Genomic DNA, 15,469 nt, shown 5'->3' with positions numbered 1-15,469 from the left:
AGACAGGAGAGATTGACACATTTTTCAAAGATGACCACTATCACATTATCTACTCTGAAGTTATTGGTCGCACTCAGTTGCCACACATAAAAATATATCTAACAGCAACAAACTATTTGTGTCTGTTGATATTTTATGGATCAGTTATTTTACATCTTGGGACCATTTTGTTTTCCTTAGTAAGGTTCAGTCTTCATACTAATGATGTTTGACTACTAACTGGTCTATGTTGCTTTAACAGGTAGACCATGCTTAAAAGCCTTGTTGCAGCCTGCTGTCAGATATGTAATTTTTATGGTCAGAGATATGAGTCTGCTAATATGCATAAAACAGGCAGTGTCTGCGCTGCACAAACCACAACTGACCAGAGCAATTATCAGATTACTAGCTTACATTTACTTTAATAAATAGAACTGTTTATTACATACATTCACCCACAAAACAAAATACATGATTACAATGATTTAATACAGTGCATACAGATAATCTTAGTGTAGCAACAGTAGGCTGTGGATTATATGTACAAGAGAGACAATCTGTGGAGAACCAAATGGTGGAGGATGATAAGGTCTTGTCTTTGTGTTTATATAAAGGTTAGAACAATTGTTCCCAAAAATATACTAAAGCATTTGACCAGGAAAACTAAACTCTGGTGGTCAGATAAGACTGAATCATGATCCCATATTTAGCTACAGTGGTTGGGTATAATGGATTTTCTTAACAGCTGGTGGAGTTGTTAGAAACCCTTTCTTGTAGTTGTAGTGTCTCAGATAGAGTAGAGTTTGAGCTGCTCCTGCATGTCTCCTTCCGACACCTCACCAAACGTTTCTTTGTTTTCTTTCAGCAGCTGGAAAATGGCTGCCAGCTGTTCCCGTTGCACCCTTGGACCAAGAGAAGAGGATGTTTATTTATGACTATTTTGTGATGACCCATACAGCAGCTCAGCATTAGAGATCACAGATTCAGTGGGCACCTGTGGTCCCAACAATAACTCCACAACAGAGATTTATTTAAGAGGTACCTACTAACAATAGCAATAAGGTTATTCCAAGTTAATACTGAAGCTCAATGTACAGCTCAACTCTGATGAGGAAACGCAAACAAGGCAAAACTAAACCATTATTAACATGTATTTTCACTACCACTGGTCCCACAATGAACGCTGCTGCCAACATTTTATATTTAAGGGCTATACACACTTTTCTAAAGATTCTTATATGTTTACTGTTTGCACCTAGCCTGGTCCTTACCAGACCCTCGTACATTTAATTTGTACAGAGGGTCTGGGATTGCTCCATTGATGAGCGTTAACTTCCTTGAAGGCGGGTACTCTGTTGAAGTTTAAAAACTATTGGATCTGCCCAGAGCCACTCTGATCTGCCATAACCAATCGCTAGCGTTTGCCTTAGCCAAATCCTTCACCACTACTGTAACGGAGCTAGCTGCCATAGCTGGAAAATCCAACTTTTCCCAAACCCCGTGGGGAGGTGGGCTACAACATCATGGCCACCAACAAAACTTAGCAAAGATTGTTCTTGCTCCGGCTTTAACCTTTGGATATTTGGCAGCGTTGCCACAACGGACCAAATGGCTTCGCTCGCGTCTTTCTCCGCTGCCATTACTGAACTACAACTCAAACTAGTGCACAACATCAACGTCATCGTTCTCAGCCACTCACGTTGTTCGCTGATTGGCCTACAAAAAATTAATTTGTGAAAACCGACTTATGTGCCGAATTCCCAGACCTAGTGCAGAAGCAAAATCTAAATTGAGCGGAAGTACGTAGGAGGGCAGAGCCAGGCCAGTTTGCACCTGCCCACCAAAGTAAATTCCTTGCTGTGTAAACTACTTTAGCAATTAATACTTATTCTGATGAAAAATTAGGTGTGCTAACCAATTGAAAAATATTTTATCAACTGTTGTTGTTAATAAGCTGAAGAAGTTCATTGAGTATTGCAAGTATTGTAGAACATCAGTGATTTTCAGAATACACTTCCTGCAAGAATATATAGATCTGAGCATTAGGAGTAACTCATTTTAATACCTAGTAACCATTATAGAAAGTAGCGATGATGAAAGGATCCATGTAAGAACCCAGTCGATTAGTGTGGCCAAGCTGAAGCAAATGCCTTTGTTATGAGGAGATTCAGACATAGTCAGCAAGCTGAAGCAAATGCCTTTGTTATGAGGAGATTCAGACACAGTCAGAAAATGAGAGGATAGACAGAGAAAATGAGGGGGATAGACAAAGACTGAGAGAGAGACCGAGAGAGAGGCAAGAATGACCTGATGAGCCACCAGGGAGCCTGGGTCCTTCATTCTTACTGAACTATGTAAGCGGAGTACACTTACACGTCTCTAAATCTGACCTTGAATGTGTTTTAGTGCCTAAAATTGAAAAAAATAAATAATAATATTTTGCTTTCCTAGCTATTCAAATGTGCTGGTGTTGTTTCGGCAACAGGGCCGGTTCTTAAGATCTATGACAGGGTGGGCAGTCAGACGTTTAGTTGGGAAACTACTGTACATTACTTTTTTGTTAAAATTGCTATGCAAAAGGCCTACTTGATTATACTGTACATTTATTTTATTTTTTACCACCCACACCCTCTTTTTCATTGCATTTAGCACTTAAGTACCACTTGTCATGTATACTCCTGATATCCCCTTTTTACAATCTGATTTACTCATGTAATTGTTCTTTTTATGTGAAAAAGTTGTAATTTGTGGCTCGACTACACTTGCTCTGGTCAAACATTTGAGTTAACAACTCAATTGTTTGTTATTTCACTATTTTTTGGAGAATCTGGAAAAAGAAGCAGGCAGAGAGGATGCAAAGAAATAAGGAGTATCTTGTATCTTGACATTTAGTTAAGCACTGACCTCTGCTCTTCCTCCAGCTCCTCTCTGGTCATCATCTTCTCCAGCGGACTGGTCCGCAGCGTTCCGGGGGCATATTTAAGGGATTGACTGCTTGGACCTACATCTTCCACATCTTCTTAGAAAGGGGAGAGGGAGAAAGCAAATCGTGGGAATTTACTTCCTCTTCGTGGAGACAAAGTGAAAATAAACCACATTTATTTTGTTGGTTCAGGTTTGGATCAGTTGTCATTAGGAAATCAATTAACACCCTATCAGCAATCTCCCTTGACGATAACTCCTGTAACTTGCTATTTTGAAACGCTGGTTCAAAATAGAAACAATGGAGAGTGATAGTAAGAAATCCAATATTTGCAACTGAAAGGTGGTATGATGTTGAGGATCTCTCCCCTTCAGTTGATGTTCCAGAGCCTTATCAGTTAGAGCTGTTGGCACCAGACTCAGCCAGCCTGTCGACTAAGACAGTGGTAACTGGGACTGGGACTGCATTTTCTTCCAAGTGCAAACATTGAATATGTCCTAATGCCACCTCTCCAGTTGCTAAAGCATTCCTCTGGGTTGTAGGACACAGATATGCCATACATTTTGACAGCCCCATCCAATTCGAGATAGCGGCGCGATTCTGTGGGAAACTACGTAGTCAGGACCTGGGGTCTCATTTATAAACGTGGCATACGCACAAAACGGGGCTGAAAATGTTTGTACGCCACTTCCCACGCAAAGGTTGTGATTTATAAAAAACAAACTTGATGGGAGAATGTGCGGACCTCCACGTGCAGGCCTACGCACATTTTGGAGACAGTGGGAATTGGCGTTGCAGATGACCGTACTGTAGTCAGACTGCAGAAAGTAAATGTGGGAAGAACTTGTAACATTTATATATATCACACAGGCTTTTTTCACTCCATATCATTATTATCATAAAGATTAAATCCAGCAGTGTTATTTGCACTTGTACTGAGTGATAATTGTTCCATAAACACCTTGTAAAATCCAACTCAAATCAAGGTTCAACTCTGTCTCACCATCACATTGTCCACTACGGGAGTGCAGGAGGAGAAGATGCCCCGACTGCATACAGGATAACATCACATATCCCACCTTTAGATAACTGCAGAACACAGTATATAACTAAATATATTTATTTAATACTGTGCATGTATCATCATATGTCAAAAACTGGAAATACAGCAGTTAAGCTCCGGCGCAATCCCTACACTCTACGTCCTCATTATCAGTCCAAACTTTAATACTGTTCAATCACAAAACCGGCAAGAAGAAACGTGTGTTTACCTATTACGCTTTTGTTTTCAAATTGTATCTCGACTCGGGGTATCACTGGCACAGTTGACGGCAGCAGCAATATGCTGCCACTCGCACAGTTTTTTTTTTGGTGATCCCGCTGCTGTGGCCACCAAATAATGTGTTTTTTCAGGCATCCACCTTGTATTTCAGTATTTCAATGTCTGTGTCTGAGAAGTTGCGCCTCTTTGTTCTTTTCCCACCTGTCGTCATGAAGAACAATCGCATTCCAGGGTCATTAATATACTGGATCAGCATTCATGAGGTGCTTTGCATTGACTATTTATGGTTAAAAAAGGGTGTGTTCAGGGCGGGATAAGATGCTGATTCACGTACGCACATTTGTGGATAATCTGTGATTTATAATGGGAACATTGCTTACAGGTGTGCGCGTACGCACGGTTTTATAAGTCTGAATTATTTTTGGCGTATGCCATTTTTGGCTTTTGGACGTATGTACACTTTTAGTATGAATCCTACGCACAGTTTTATAAATGAGACCCTAGCCAGGAATCATTAGCCATTTTTTATTTGTTTTCATGTAAGAAAGGATAAAGTAATTGGTAACTATAAACAAACACTGTAAACTAATTGACCACTGTAAAGACATTTCTAAAATTCTTCAACTTATCCTAGGGGTGGTACTAGCTAGCCCATCTCAGGAGAGTACTTCAGACAGCGGAAGTACGAAAAGGCACTTGTACGTAACATTTCTTTGAAGGATTTTATCCAGCAGGGGCAAAAAGAACTAAGATTTACCACCAAATAAAAAATCACCCGTTGGATCAGATGTTGGATCGGCACTGTCAGTCTGATCTCCGACAAGTGACGTTAGAATCGGCATCCGATACGATATTGGATCGGGATGGTCCCATTTCTAGACCAAAATTCTTCTTAACTTACCCCAGTCATCTAGGCCCTCTGTGGTTCCTGTTTGAGGGTAGCTGGGAGTGCTGAGCCGAGACACTGAGCTGGGGAACCCCATCATTCCATGTTCGCTTCCTGGACTTGGAGTCCGGTCATTCATCGCTTTAGTGACAGCTGTTCCCGAAACATCCTTGCAAAATAAGACCAAATTATGACAATGTATACATACACTCTTACAGACACCTAACAAATAGACGCATATCATACTCTACATGAAGCATATGTAACCGGTGTGAACTGGTGAAACTCACTCCTCAGGTGTGTAATGGACCAACCGCCTCAATGAATAGCTAGCTTTTCTTTGGCGTAGTTGATAGTGGTTGCGCTTGGAAGTCGAGAGGTGGCAGGTTCGACTATGTTTGTGTCCAAGCTAACCCCCATTTTACATGAAATCAACGATATGTGGAAAACAATACAAAATGGCTATGGGTAAGGTAAATGTTTAATAGACATGGTACAGTGGCAGTAAAAAAAAAATATATATCCCCTTTGCAGCAGTAAACATGCCTGCCATACTTGGAGCTTAAAATATATATATATATTAAAATATTTAATCGCGATTAATCGCATTAATGTCATAGTTAACTCGCGATTAATCTCAATTAATCGCACATTTGTATCTATTTTAAATGTCCCTTGATTTCTTTTTCATCCATTCTTTTTTCAAATTGTAATGCTCTTATCGACATGGAAAAGTGGTTCGGATTGCTTCGTGCAAATGTTTTTTTTTTATTGAAAACAACATTGCAATCGCCTGGCTTTGACGAACAGGCGGAGAATTCGCATCAGCTGTGTGCCATCAAAATTATATTTTCGACTCCACGACGTGCTGCGATGATAGCTCATTCCCTCCGGCTCAGTTCACAACGACAGAACACACTGATCACTTTGGTCTTATCAATGGAACCATTTGGCAACCTTTTAAAAGTAAACTTTCCATTCAGAATCTTATTGGCATCCATTTCGGCGTCTGGCGCTGGCAATCAACTCAAAACATAATGTTAGTCTACTACCAGAGAATGTCTAATATCCGTAAACGGGCTCTGCTATGACTGTTTAGCCGGCTCGCAAGCCCAAACAAGTGGGCGTGGCGTGCCTGTTGTTTTGTTTCCGGTCTAGCTAGATCCGGTGTGGTATTGTAGTTTTTCTAACGTCAGTGGTTGTTGCAACAGAATGTGAAAAAAAACTACAAAGTTTGCTAGGTCAAAAAGAGCGTTAATCGCGCGATAAAAAAATTGACGCCGTTAATTTGGGTTTGCGTTAACGCCGTTAATAACGCGTTAAACTGACAGCACAAAAAAAAAAAAAACATTTTAGCAAGTCTTAATCAATCGCCTGATCTTATACTCCCTGATAGGGTAATCAAGGCATGTTCAAGGCATATTCACTTTGCTCTGAGTGATGCCCCACCCAGGCATGCAAACTTCTTACCTTTAGGTGAGACTCACCTTTTATAAACCAAAATAGGTATTTTTTTTTGGGGGGGGGGGGGGGGGGGGGGGGGGGGGGGGTCATGGCCAACAGCATTTTACCCGTGCTTTGCAACTTTACAAGTGGCTCTGGAACCAATTGTCTCCTAAATTCTAAACCTCACAGCCAATCAGAGGCAGAGTGGGGAGATGTTTACAGACCCCTTTTAAATCATCTAGTAGAAACTATTTTAATACAATATCAAAAATGTGGTCTATTGGATGTGTGTTAGCTTTACAGTAAGTGATGCTTTTGACTTTACAAAATATTTCTATGGTTAAAAGAACATTACATTGTTTACAAGACCACAAATTTTACATAGATCTAGCCTCAACATTTTGCTCTCAAAATGCACCAGATTGATGCATTCAACTTTAAAATGTTATAAATGTTTTTCCCGGGGAGCATGCCACCAGACCCCCTAGAGGCATGGACGGATTAAGAAACCACGGGCCCCTGGGCCTGGACGTGTCAAGGCCCAGGGTTTTTTACGCCGTTCATTTTTTTTATCGCGAGATTAACGCAAGATTTTTTCTTCTTTTTTTCTATAAACTGTTAAAATATTTTTTTAAGCTCATGTAAGAAATCTCACTTGTCCTAGTTAAGGCCTACCAGTAAAACATATTTAAAGGATCATACAGTGTTATGATGTGTTATGATTGAGGGGCTCCATTCAGACAGATCAGGGGTGGATAACATCATAATGGGGTCTTCATGAAGAACAACTTTACAGAAATGCCACATAAACAGCGCATTTGTGTGTAGGTTGGGGGTGGGGGTGCTTAGACAGAGCTCTAATGCTATTCTTTTGCACTTGCTTTTTGGATTTCTCCCTACAGAGTTGAAGGGCCCATATTGCATGGAGTATTCAGCCCCTCTAAAGTCCTATAGATAAACTGAGGGGATAAACACTCACTTGAAAGGTATCATGATGGTTTCTTTCTTGTGACATCTTCAAAGTGAATGTTTAGGCTATTCTTTAGTTTTTCAGTAGGACTTTTGGGGCCCTGTTATTGACATGAATGACTTAAGCCTAGCATATACCGGCTATGGCACATCGTGTCATATCATCATAATAATACAAAGTTAATAAAAGGGACTTCACGCAGAGGCTCTGGCTTAGGGGCCCCCTGAGCTCTAACCCTGGTGCCGGTAGGCTCGTTCGATAATCCATCCCTGAGTAGGACTATTGGGGCCCTGTTACTGGCATGAATGACTTAAGTCTAGCGTATACCGGCTACGGTGCATCGTGTCATATCAATACAAAGTTAATAACAGAGACTTCACGCAAAGGATCTGGCTTAGGGGCCCCCTGAGCTCATGGGCCCCTGGTGCCGGTAGGCTCGTTCGGTAATCCATCCCTATTGGGCCCTGTTACTGACATGAATGAATTAAGTCTAGCATATACCGGCTACGGCGCATCGTGTCATATCATCATATTCATATCAATACAATGTTAATAACAGCGACGTCATGCGCGGAGGCTCTGGCTTAGGGGCCCCCTGAGCTCATGGGCCCCTGGGCCTGGGCCCGGTAGGCCCGTTCGTTAATCCATCCCTGCCTAGAGGGTCAGGGGTTCGCCGTATTCTTCTCACCTTTTTTACCCCTGACCTGCCTGTTTGCATGCCTGATATAAACTCCATAACTTAGTCTGAAGTCACATTGGAGACTTTTTTATTCATCCTGGAAAGCCCAACCTACCCCATACCAAGTTTCACATGAGTGATTGACCTTTATTAAGTAATTTATAGTAAGAACAGTGTTGTCACTATAAGTATTGCCATGCATGGTAGTTAATGTAAGCTTAATGTAAAGTGTTTTTGGGCTACATTTTCAATATATGTATATTCTTTGCACAGAATATACATATATTAGCCTTATATAATTATTTATTAAGCGGGTGACTGGACTGCACACTGAGGTCAGTCAGAGCTAGGGTGTTGCCTCTACAGAAAGCCTCACAGGCAACAGCTATACCAGTCAAAATACATCCATTGATTATATTGAGCACAAATTCTACATTAGAAGATCTAAATAAGTGTGATTCAATGGGCTGGTTAGGCTGAAAATTGAATAGCCTGCAGTGGCCTAAGATTTGTGCTGAAGTAAAAATTACGTTAAAGGTCACATGACATGAAAAATAATTGTGATGTCACAAGGAGGAGGGTTACCTCCCCTCTCTCTAATTTGCCCGCCCAGATAATCTGGCCCGCCCATGAGAAACTGAGCTATGATCGTGCAAAGGCAAGTGGAATATCGTTTTTTCCTGGAGAGACATCATTGCTAGCAAATGAACGAAGCATAATAGTTGCTCTGTGTTTGGATGTTTTTGTTCCTTCATCCGAGCCTCTGCACAACCAGTATCTTAATGTTATTTTCGCTGGAAATTCGCCGACACAACTTCCCAAAGTTTTGTATGTCTGCGCCAAACATTTCAGCCACTGTTTCCTCAACTTGAGCCAATACAAAGCTGGCCTTGCTGAAATTAAATTCTGGATCATTACTAACTCTCCTTGGTCAAGCTACAAACCTTGGACAAGTAAGTTAACTAACGCTATTTCATTTTGTTGCTTCACTGTATATGGGTTACCTAGGTTGTTACCCTTAGAATGTGGCTGCAACATTAGCTCTGCAGCTAACAGCTGAATTACTGTTGCTAATATAAAGGTAGATAGCATCAAGTATGTGTGAATACACATGCTGTCACGCAAGTGTTGTAAACTTCTTTGTTATTTGGATAACCGTTCTGCTGTTGGTGTTATGGCACGCGCGATATCCGAGATGAGAATGGCTAAATTCCAGGCATCTTACAGCAACGGGGGCTACGAGCCATTGCGATACATCCATTTTAAACATTAGCGCTTGTTGCCGCCCTTCTCCTCCTCCTTAGCATTTAAAGCTACAGACACAGAAACAGAGCGTTTTGAGGAAAGCTGATTGTGGGACTGCTGGTAGTGGCTGTAATTATGCACCGAGGCTGAATTTCGAGAAAGATACTTCAGATACAGTAATAGGGAACCACTAAGGCCTATATAAAAGCATCCAAAAACAGCATGTCATGTGACCTTTAATTTAAAAAAATGTTGTCGCTTTTTTAGAATGTATTCAACAAATACATTACAAAAACACATTGAAAGATTAGGATTTCATAGGACATGCCGATTGAGCGCAAAGCCTACATCGGAAGAATATACATAACTTGTATTTTGTCAGGGGCGGCTGGGGGTCAGGGGGTAGAGAATGTCATCTGTTTCGCAGGGTTAGCGGCAGGGCCGGCCCGACCCAATAAACAAACTAAACATTCCCTAACAGTTCCTACGACTTCAGCACAACCAATGTTACGAAGAGCAGCGATACAAGGACTCAAGGACACTTTGTTTGGTTGTTTTTTTTGGGCGGGGGGGGCAAACCAATCGCAGGGCCCTAAACAAATGTTTAGTTTGTTTATTGGGTCGGGTCGGCCCTGCCGCTAACCCTGCGAAACAGATGACAATCTCTACCCCCTGAGCTACAGCCGCCCCGTGGCCTGAATACTGTTGTTCCAAGGCTTCCGCAGCCTCTCGGAGGATACAGACGTTGTCATCACGCAATGACCGCAAAAGTCAGGCTTGGGTAGGTTGCTTAAGGTGTTCACGCAACAGAAAAATTTGATGTTTTAACCGAAGACCCGCCTTGAGAGGACTGACGGAATTTTGTCCCTAAAAGAGCGTGATTGAAAATGGAAATGCACTTGACAGGGGGCTCTGCTGAGCTTATTGCATTTGTATAAAATCCTCTATGGGCTTCCATATAAATGGGAAACATTATTAATATTGTGATGATTTATTACATGAGGCCATTACATCTTTGTGGGCCCCCCGCACCGGGGCGTGTCACAAGCCTCTGTCAAAGTGGGACAGTCAAAACAACCCTAAGACAAGGATGGCCTAGACATGGCCTCTACAACTGTCCTGAGTACAGCCAATGGCCTCCACTGATAAACGTCATTGTGGACACCACTACTGTTAGTGCTATGCCGTCTCTCTTGGCATGCACTACACTAGCTGGCACAGCACCAGTCCTTGTACCTTAAACAATGGCAGCTTTAGCCCTAGTCAGAAGGCCTGGGCAGGATGTGAGAGACAGGTTCGCTATTGCGGACCAGTAATCCCCCTGCCGCAGAGCGCAAGTCTACTGGTACCACATCCATCAAGACTGTAAAGGTCCGTAACAATACAGTGTAAGAACATGGTGTTGGGGTAGCCTTGTGTGTCTTGATGCCATGATAGTGTGCTTGTGTGACGACTCTGTGCTCCAGGTGTCACGTCTGTGTGTTGGAGGTGGGGTGCTCAGTACAGGACTCTCACGGTGGGCAGTTTGTCCCTGGTTCCAGGAGTCGTTATGGCCTTATTTCCCAAACATAACGTGTCAATTATGTGTTTCGACGTTTCCCTTTAAATGCATCCCTAAATATAATTTCTGAAATGGATTAGGACCTGCCTGTGTAGCCTGTTTAAGATCTTCTTTCATTAGGAAACACCTACGGGCTAAAAACACGTACACTATGCCTATTGCCTAACATCACATAGCAGGTGCCATTTGAGTGGCACATTATAATTCAAATCAAATGTATTTGTATAGCCCTTTTTACACGCAAGCATGTCACAGAGGGCTTCACATGCGCCCATAGAACTGCCCCTCAACCAACCTGAACCCTCAAGGATTCTACCCATTATATTAAATTATGGACTGTATTTTAATCGTCAGCGCATACAATGGGAGATTGCCTACAGTGTTAGATTTACAGCTTCGAATTGAAATCGGATACGATATTATGAGTAAAGACAAGTTTCTTAATATGTGTTGTCAATATTGTCAATTAAAAGTCTAAACTTTATAATTACGAAGAATTTGTTTGTGGGAGTGACGTGAGTTTTTTCAGGAAAGAATTGGCCCGGCTTGGCAGCTATGACGGTAGTAGCACTGTAGTGGATGGAAATAAGAGGAACAATCGTTCATTTTGTGATAGAAGCATGAAATTTGGCATCAAACATTCTTCTGGGTCACCTCTTTAACTTTAGAATGGGGGCCATCCAAAAATCCAATATGGCGGTCATTCTTCAAGATGGCCGCCAAATCATCAAGTCATAACTATATTTCTTGCATATTTGGGGAAATATTTCACCTATTGTGATATAGATATATATTTTTTTGTTATTTAGATTTTTGTTGTTGTCATTTTGTTATTTTTTCTTTTATTTGTCATTTATGTAGTTTTTTAATTGATTTTTACAAGCGATTACTTAGCTAGAATAAGTCTGAAAATACAATTGTTTCAGTGTCAAGTCAAAAGAACTTAATTGGGCCTCAAACGTCAAACGCGTGAGCATTTTGCCAATTCCTGGCAACTTGCAGCAATTGGTGGAAGTGTTGTCCAGCTCACCAACCACCTTTGTCCTTGCAGTTTCCATCCCCATTCTGCAGGACTTGGTAAAACTGGTTGAGTGACAGTTGCTTGGCCCCAGACACCTCCTGATTGGTAGGCTGCACGTTTAATGTGTTCCTTGAGGGCTGCACTTGTTGGTGGTATGGCATCATATGGCCTTTGCTTGCGGGCGAACAGATGCAGTCGTGCATCATTCACAGATGTGGCTGCACTTGATCGGTCATACATTATGACCAGAAATCTCTCCAGCATTTGGAGGTCATCATTATCAACGATTGTGGGCCAGTGACTGAGCTTGGTAAATGTCCCTGACACTTCATCACACACATTCCATGTTTGCCATACAGATTTCTTAGCCTTGCCACGGAATGCAGACACAACGTCACACCCACTAAATGCATGGAAAAATGGTAGGCCACTGGATCTTTCTGGCCCAATTGTTGAAACAATGTCATGGATTGGAATCCATCGTAAATGGGCTCCCTGACCAAAAGCAATCCACAGCTTCTCTAGACCTATTGCTTTGAAGGATTGGAAGCAGGATATTGCTATAATAACAACATCAGTGTTGTTTGCTTTGATCGTCACTGTGCTACTTCCATTTGCTGTTGCATGTCACATATGGACGAATATTCTTGTATCTGCCTCTTCTTGGGAGCATGGGGCAAGGTCTAAAGATTCTGTGATTTCACTCTTGTTGCTGACTTTCTCACAAAGAAAGCATTCTATTGCCTTTTGATTGTGACTTTTTCTGGGAAGCTTGTTTGTGCAGCAGCCCTCTTCTGGATAAGAGGAGAGTTCTGAGCGAGTGGAAGTTCTCTTTTGAGCTCTTTGTAAATTTGTGTTGTTGAATAACAGCTTACAGCTTTTATGATACTGTGCGTCATTTTTTCGTAGAGTTTCCTCAATACCATCACCATCATCTAAGCTGGCTGGATCTAAACCAAGTGGCATTGCATTGAGGGAATATAATATGGGAATATTTTTCGCTAAATTGCTATATCCAGCATCTGTTTTATTAAGTTTTCTTTTTGGTAACACCAAATTTTCCTGTTTCTTGCTGACAAAGACAACACTTTGTCCCGTTTGTCTTCCGTTTGGCATCGATTGAGTTTAGTTTAACTAAAGACATCCTCTACACATAGCTTGAAGGTCGGTTTGTATATGGAATGAGAACAGAGGGTAGTGCTACTCCTTATATAGTACCAGACAGACAATCAAATTGTTCATTCATTCTAGTCTTTTTCGATGTCTGAAAAAGCGACTAGCTAACAAATCTAGCGACTATTGAGGTTTGGGTTTGAAATGTTGCATGCCACAGTGCAAAAAAAAGCAACTAGCCACAAATCTAGCTACTATTTTTACTATTCACCTATACTATATATCCCCCAAATACCTCTATCCCTCTTATTAAGCCTAAACTTCACATAGTTTTGCCCATGACCTATAACACAGTTAGCCTATGAAATGTTTTATAAATGTTTCAGATGGTTATAACTGGTAACTACTGTTTGAAAATGTTCAAAAACATACTATGGGAGTCCGATATTATTTACATCAACAAAGTAGTATTGACAAACTACAAAGTATACGCAAAGATTATGCTGAAATGCAAAATCAGTCTAACCATGGTGGCCATCTTGAAATAAATGGCGGACATTTTGGATTTTCGAGTGGCCCCAATTCCTAAATCGAAGAGTGACCTTCAAAGATGATTTGTACCAAATTTCATGCTTGTATCACCATTTGAACGATTCCCCCAAAATATTGCTGTTGTTTCCTCCACTATGTTCAGCCTCGATTTTAGCAGATTTCTGTGAAACTCTATGTATACTTTAAGCTAAATGTACATGCCTTGTTTGGCCAATTCGGTCGATTGTGGAAGAATGTCAAACATTTTTTAGTTACGGAGAGGAGGATCCAACCATAGCGCTAGCTACTTTTGGGGGAGAGGAATTCCGGTTTCCCCCATGTTTCCACTATTCCTTATAATGGTCATAACTTTTAATCAAAATATGATTTTCTAATCTGTCTTCTGTTCTATATTGCCCACAGATTTTTGTTGATATTCCACCTACTCAAAGTATTCCTCCATCTTGTAATGAAAGTGGTTACAAATTAAGTTGTCTGATGAGGTATGGTGGATGGAGAAGATTTTTTTTATTTATTGCTTCCTTAAATCACCTTGAAAAAGGATGATTTGTTTAAGTAATCATATATTTACTCACATCATAAAAATCCCCTAGTTTTCCTCTTCAATATGGTATAAACAGTTAAGGTGTATGATTTAATATTAAGATTAATAAAATATTAATATGAATATTATATTTTAACAGCATATGGAATGTTCAGATTTTTGGTTTAGGCAGGAAAGGGCTAGCTAGAGCAGAGGTTCTTAACTCTGGTCCTCATGGTACCCCCATGTGAGGCATAGGATCCTGCATGTTTTAGATGTTTCCCTGCTATAATACACCTGATTCAAATGAATGGCCATTATAACGGAAATAAATGTGTCCGCTTCTGCTGAGCTAGATTGTTACGACCCATTCATCGAAATCAGGTTTAACACTGAGTGTGTTTTAATTACATAGTTACAATTATATAGTACATAATCCTATATCCAGGCAAAGAAACGCCGATTGTCAAGAGGGCTACAGTGTTTCGGTCATAAAAGGTCAGATAAAAGATCAGAACAATTCAACACTTGAAGCCTTTTTTTTTTTTTGCGATTTAAGATGGACCCGGCCATTCACCCAGCTAAGAATAAGAAACCAACTTTAACCTCAGTGAACTAATCGCCTACTGTAATGCAGTAGGTTATGTGGGCGCAGGGCTCCTACCGTAAAACCCGATGACACACTCTTTTCTTTTCTTTCAACTTCAACTCCGGTGGCGGTACGCTTTTTCTCCGCAACTGCACCAATATCCGCAGCAACATCACAACTCTTTATCCTTTCAGTGATTTCATGTTCCATGCATTTAGTTTGATTGGCATCTGCTAACCCTTTGTTTGTCTTAACCAGTTTTTCTGTCACATTTAGCAACCGTCCCGATACCTCTAATCCAGCTTTAACCTCTCCTTTTACCAACTGTGCTTTATCCGCTTTGGGTTCAGTCGATGAGCTGTTGTTACAAAATAACTTTGAAGCCAAAATAATTGCGAGAAGCGTGAACAGAATGGCTGGCAATAGAAAAGTTAGATCCATGATTGTGGATAGTGATAACTCAAGACTAATTATGTTGTCCTCGACCTTCGTTTTTCTGTCGCAGGCTAAGAACGGGAATCATTTAATATAGCATAATTGAAGAAAAACTGAAGCTAATAATGATCCACGTTTACGATTACTGGTACGAGTTAAAACATGCATCAGTGCATCATTTACACTCTGATCTGTGAAAAATCGCATATCGTTTTCCTCGACGCTGACCAGAAACTCAATCAACCTTAAGTCACGCCTCAAAACG

The 15,469-nt window shown here is 41.0% G+C and overlaps 1 protein-coding gene across 1 annotated transcript; it reads right to left on the bottom strand.

Moving 5' to 3' along the window:
• Positions 1 to 376: 376 nt before the first annotated feature.
• On the bottom strand, positions 377 to 15,469 carry LOC124475812. The gene is made up of 4 exons (XM_047032647.1): positions 14,845 to 15,469; positions 5,086 to 5,239; positions 2,884 to 2,995; positions 377 to 881 (listed from the first exon to the last, which is right to left on the bottom strand). The coding sequence occupies exons 1-4, from the start codon at positions 15,208 to 15,210 to the stop codon at positions 767 to 769; spliced, it is 747 nt and encodes a 248-aa protein (XP_046888603.1). The 5' UTR covers positions 15,211 to 15,469; the 3' UTR covers positions 377 to 766.

The sequence above is a fragment of the Hypomesus transpacificus genome, chromosome 13 (genome assembly GCF_021917145.1).
Source record: "Hypomesus transpacificus isolate Combined female chromosome 13, fHypTra1, whole genome shotgun sequence".
Classification (NCBI taxonomy): Eukaryota; Metazoa; Chordata; class Actinopteri; order Osmeriformes; family Osmeridae; genus Hypomesus; species Hypomesus transpacificus.
Note: the sequence above shows the minus strand (reverse complement) of the source record. Positions and strands in the feature narration are given on the sequence as shown.